Raw genomic sequence first — 5758 nt, 5'->3', positions numbered from 1 at the left:
GACGACCTTCATCGGCTTTTATTCCATAACTCGCTTGACTATCATACTTAACGCATGACTATTATACATGAAATAACTCATAACATAACCCTCTTATCATGTTAAGCACCCTAGTCTCACCCCAAAGGTATGGGTTATAACATTCCCAACTTGTCGACTTTCGACGAAACTTATTTTCTTCAATTCATTTAGATTCTGATCTTTCCAACCCTCTTGGTACTTGTTGTTCATGATCTTAAATATTTGTAACTTCCAAGTTAACATGATTACCTTACTTTATATACTTTCAAATATGAACTCATTTTTGCTCTTACATCGGTTTGCTTACGACGTACTTTTACGTATGAAAATATGGGAGTGTAACATCAAGCCACCGTTCGCCATATGGATGGGCCTACTTTTGCTAAGCAGACCCGGTACCGGTGGCAAAACTCCAAACTTATGGGGTCGAGCCCTGCATCCGACCTACGGAGAACGGACCTAAGGTAAAGGGGTACGAGTAGATATACGTAAAAAACCCTTGGTGAAGGTAACCCGCTCTATCATATCCGGAGTGAGAATGTCAATATTAGGATAGTTGTAGTCCTCTTTCACGACGGGGATATTAGAAGGGCGAATGTAGGAGGGATACCTACTAACAGCCCAAGTTCGTGAAGACATAGAATGGGCCTTCTCTTGTAAGTCATTAATAGTACTGATGTTTTTTGATATAGTGGTGTTTACAGTGGGAGGTTCAGAATCGACATCACGTTCTTATTTTTCTTTGGGCCTCCATCGAAGAGAAGGCCAGAATTTTCACAGGGTGCACTGAAAGAAGCCATGATAATAAAGGGTTAGTAAAGCTTTTGCTGAGGAAGTCGGAGAAGATGAAAAATTTTCTAAGCAGAAAGGTGCAGAGAAGAAGAAGGACTTCCGAAAATTTTGGAAGTAAAAGAAGTAAAATGATGAGTAGAAGTGAAGTTATAGATTACAAAAATCGTGATCATGATAACCTCGAAAACCGACGAAAATATTTGCTAAATCGTGGGGTAATACATGTTCGGGGTATTAAGTGCGAGAAGACGTGCGTCCTTTCAAGCATTAGAGACTGTTCAGGAACTTTCCCGCCAAGAAGGAAATCTTCACCAACTTACTGGAACACAAAGATATGTCACCGGAAAGCAAGGGAGCTATCTGTATGGGGTAAAATTGCTTTAATAAATGGTCGAATAATAGCATGACACATGGAACCGAAAACAGGTAAAGGCGAGTCAAATAACAACCAGTATCGGGAACAATAACTGCAATCGACATCGGATAAATCGCGAAGGGAGCGTAGTCAACAAGAGCAGATCAAGCATTTGTCATCAGATAATATTCAATGAGAGAATATTCTCTAACATTAAATGAGCAATCGTTACATAAAATATTTGTATTTATGGCCTGCTGTTACATATTCATCAATGACTCCTTTATTATCATTTAAACAGGGCTTGATCCTAGGATCTTGTTTCCATAGGTATAGCTATAAATAGCATATTCTTGGAGAAACATATGCTATATTTTACTCTCAATTAAACAACTTTATTTGCTCTAGTTCATTGCTTCTATTTCTATCCTCGGTGACATTGCGCTCGGAGCCAGACTTGTCATCTTCTACAATTTCGATCGCTAAATCTTATTTTTGTCTTATTTCTCTATCATTTTTGAATCAAATCAGTTCGCTTGTCTATAAACCACATAATAAATTTAATTATACCGTATTACAGACAAACAGTTTGTACTTTCAAGGTAAATATCTCACCCGAAAAGAAAATCTAAAAGGATTTTGGCCCCAAAAAAAATTACATTAACCCTTTTCAAATATTGGAACACTCTTTCCATGAAAAAAAAATATAGAAAATACGTCTCAACGGAAAAAAAAGAAGCGTTTCTCCTTTTCTTTACGCCTTTTTCCTATCCTGTTTCTTTTGTTTTCCTTTTCCGGCTCTTTTTCTTCCATCCAAAATGAAGAAAGAAACAAAAAGATAAATAAAAAGGATTTTGGGAAAAACATACATTACCCCAAAAACGGAAAGCAGATACAAAATCCAAAACCATTAAGATCCAACATAATTTCGATGGTTTCTCTCAAGAAACCCATTCAACACCACCTTCTTCTTATATTCCTTCGAATTCACGTCGAGGTTGCCACCATTAATTACGAGCTCATTCTTGGCACGAAATCTAGGGAGAAAATAAAACCATGCAGAGGTACAAACAATGGCACAAAACTTGCCCCAAAACAACATTATAATTAGTGTCACCATTAATATTGACATCCCGATAACGGAGTCAAAGTGGCCTTTATTAAATGTCGTGTCTTTTTCTTCATCAACTTTGTCTCTGTTGGTTGGCGTTGGCGTTGGTTGCTTGTTCAGCTTTGGTGGCGGCAGAGAAACTGTTCGGCTGATCTCATGCTTGTCTTGTGGTGAACCAATTACAAGGTTGCTTGCATTATCATTATTTGCAATTGTAAAGCTTCTGATTAATCCGTTTTGGCACGACGAATGTTGCAAGTCATCCAACTTTTTGCTGTTCCCGAGGATGATGTCCTGATGCTTATCATACTTGGTCTGCAGAAATGGCGTCAATTTTTTCAAAAAGTACACAAATTATTTAATTATTTAGTGAATAAGCTAAAAAATAAAATATTATAAAGAGAAAAGTCTCATCAGGCACAAAATTGTTAATGAGGAATTAATCAGCTTAGCTATTAGAACTAATATCTTAAAACTACAAACTAGCTAGTTCAAATACTATATATCTATTGCCGCTAATAGTGCAGTTTATAATATGATGGTTGGATGATTTAAACGTAGTCGAGTTAATATTTACATTACCTACTTATAGTTAGTAGTAGTTTTTATTCGTATTAACTGTTGATTTAAAAAGGAAATTTAGACGTCAATATACCTTAAATTTATGGCCTTTTTATTTGATTTCTTATATATATGGTTTTATATTTATATTAGAAATAAATGTTTAGTTATTCGAAATGAATCGCTCGTAGTACAAAGTCAACCACTATTTGTAGGTGAAAGAGTTTAATTCTTGTTTTATTATGTCACAATACACAGTAGAAACAACTTTATAATATACCCGAACAAGTCCGACATTGTCAAATATTTAAGTTATTTTTCAATCATAGATATTGTTAAATATGAATGGGAGCCTTGGCGTAACTAGTAAAGATGATGTCACGTGATCAGGAGGTCACAAGTTCGAGCTATGAAAACAGCCTCTTATAGAAATACCGGAAAGATTACGTACAATATACCTTGTGATTTGGCTCGAGCCGAGCACCGGACTGCTTCTTTTTTTTAGGTATCGTTAAATCTATTAGCATCTCTTAAAATTTTAAAATTTTCTCACCTTTAAATAACTTTATATGAAATAAAACTAGAAGATATTTATGAAAACAAGTTGTTATGTTTACCGTGAAATCCTTAAAATGGTTTGAGCCTTAATTAAAAAAAATTCTAATTCATACCTATAATTGTAGAGTTTGTTTCAGCATCATCCCACCTCCCCCCCCCCCCCCCCCCCAAAAAAAAATTTAAAAAGAAAAAGAAAAGAGAAACAACAAACAAGTAGAGTAAGATCAACGTCCAAAATAGGTAAATGAGATTCCTTTTTGTTTTAATTGGAAATGAAACTTTGCTAAATCACCGGTGCTTTAATACAAACTTCGTTAATTTTGATTTCAATCTAGGATTTGATACAACTTTGGAAGTCACAGGACAGTATAAAACTTTGATCTTTAAGGTAATTAGCAGATGTTGAACTCATCCAATATATGTTTTTAGTATGACTTCATTAAGTATATATAGCATACAATTTCCAAATTTAATTTTACGAAGGAAAAAAAATTTATTATCCAAAACATATACTTAAACGAAAACATACCTTATTAAACCTGTTAAAATGGATGGTTTGACCGGTTACCGGCACCTGATCAGGCACGTTAATAGTAGTTGCAGTCGGCAGCTGTTGTCTTTTAACAGAAACCTTCTTCTCCAACTTCACCACATGAATATCTCCACTTGTGTTCAATTTCTCAGCTCCAACCTTGACGGCGGCGGTGGTGGTGGCTGTGTCAATTGGAACAGTTTTAGCCGGCGATTGTTTTCTCTGAAATATCTTAAAAGAGAAGCAGGAGCTCTGTTTTCTCTTGACTTTATCAGAAGATAGCTTTTCTTGATTAATGGGAAATCCATAGCATCTCAGAAAGTAGCTGTTTTTGGGCTGTTTCTTTTTGGGGCTATCTTTGATTAGAGCCATGGAAGAGGAAAAGTTGTTCAAGCATGGAGAGATTTGGAGAATTAGAAGAGTGCAATATGGCCAAATTCTGTTTGGCTCTATGGTTGAAGTCACTGCCTAATTTTCTAAAGAAAACGGCTGTTTAATTAATACATCTAAACAGTAGGTTATTGAAGATTTCACATCAATTTCTAATTTGTTTTTATTTTATCTTGTCCGCTGATGCATAAAATAGTAGTGGCAGTTTGCTTCTTCATTTTTTTGGGGGGTGAGTTGGGGGGTGGGGTGGGGTGGGGTTGGGGGGGGGCTTAGACTTCGTGGCAGAGAATTCCCACAAACACGTTTTCAACTCCTCCACCATTTCACTACCTCATACGTTTTCTTGCCTCGCAATTCAATGCTCTAAATTATTTATTTATTTATTTATTTATTTATTTAATATACCACTAAGCTCTGTGTTTAGTGGTGTCTTTTATTAATAATAAATAAAAATTAATACACACTTATAACTTTTATTTACTTATCTACCAGTCAAATATCTTTTGTTTTATATTTAGTTGATACAAACGAAACAAAAATTTATAATGCCAAAAATAAAAAATAATAAGATGTAACAAAAAATACATATGAAAACATCAAACAGAAAATCAAATCAAAATAAATAAAGCATTCATTACTTTTTAAGTTTCATAATTACAGAGTTCTCGAAGAATTCTTCTCTCAATGAGAGGTTAATTTAAATACTCATTTTTAGAGAAAAAATTATCCTATAACACGGATAAGTAACACGGATAAGTGTTATGGTTGTTAATATAGCTGTAAATTGTAATTGTTATTTTATTGAAAACTGTAATAAAATGTTCGATCGCAGATTTGCAGCGAAACTCTCCAGTAAAATCAAGAGACAATGGGTGGTATAAAGGAAAATATTTTTCAAGAAAATACTTTCTTGGAAAATAAGTAGTAATTTTATTTATTTTTTGGTGTTTGGCGCAAATTAAGGAAAATAACTTCTTAAGAGTATTCATAAATAATTTTGATACAATAAATATGAAGCCATAAACTTTCGAACTAATAAACTTCCGAACCGCTAAACTTTCGAACCCCTAAACTTCCAAACACATAAATCTCCGAACTCATAACTTTGTAACTTGTAAAATTTCAAACATTTTAACCGAAAGATGAAAAAACTAAAACTAAAAATATATAAAATAAATATTTTTTTTGGGGGGTAAATTTGAAAAAAAGAAGCCTTTTTGGGGAAGAGGGGGTGGGGTGGGTTGGTGAGAGTGGGGAAAGTTGAGAAGGAGTTTTGGAAAATGTTTTCCCTTCTCTTGATAAGTAAAATATTTTCCTCCAATTAGAGAAAAATGAGTTCATAAGAAAAATATTTTCCAAAATATTTAAGCCAACCAAACATGAAAAAATTGAAAAACATTTTCTGAAAATTATTTTGCTTTATACCAACCACACCCAA

At 34.1% G+C, this 5758-nt stretch overlaps 1 protein-coding gene across 1 annotated transcript; it reads right to left on the bottom strand.

The window, feature by feature from the left end:
* Positions 1–1792: 1792 nt before the first annotated feature.
* Positions 1793–4410, bottom strand: LOC104238800 (uncharacterized). The gene is made up of 2 exons (XM_009793274.2): positions 3928–4410; positions 1793–2594 (listed from the first exon to the last, which is right to left on the bottom strand). The coding sequence occupies exons 1-2, from the start codon at positions 4300–4302 to the stop codon at positions 2079–2081; spliced, it is 891 nt and encodes a 296-aa protein (XP_009791576.1). The 5' UTR covers positions 4303–4410; the 3' UTR covers positions 1793–2078.
* Positions 4411–5758: the final 1348 nt, after the last annotated feature.

Source organism: Nicotiana sylvestris, chromosome 4 (assembly GCF_000393655.2).
Source record: "Nicotiana sylvestris chromosome 4, ASM39365v2, whole genome shotgun sequence".
Lineage (NCBI taxonomy): Eukaryota > Viridiplantae > Streptophyta > Magnoliopsida > Solanales > Solanaceae > Nicotiana > Nicotiana sylvestris.
The sequence above is the reverse complement of the archived record's forward strand: the minus strand, read 5'-3'. Positions and strand labels throughout refer to the sequence as shown.

Bases quoted from the DNA above. Each gene is read 5' to 3' on its own strand.
- LOC104238800 (XM_009793274.2), bottom strand. From the start codon at position 4,302: ATGGCTCTAATCAAAGATAGCCCCAAAAAGAAACAGCCCAAAAACAGC. The intron at 2,595-3,927 runs GTATGTTTTCGT...CCATTTCTGCAG, and splicing joins ATTTTAACAGGTTTAATAAG to ACCAAGTATGATAAGCATCA.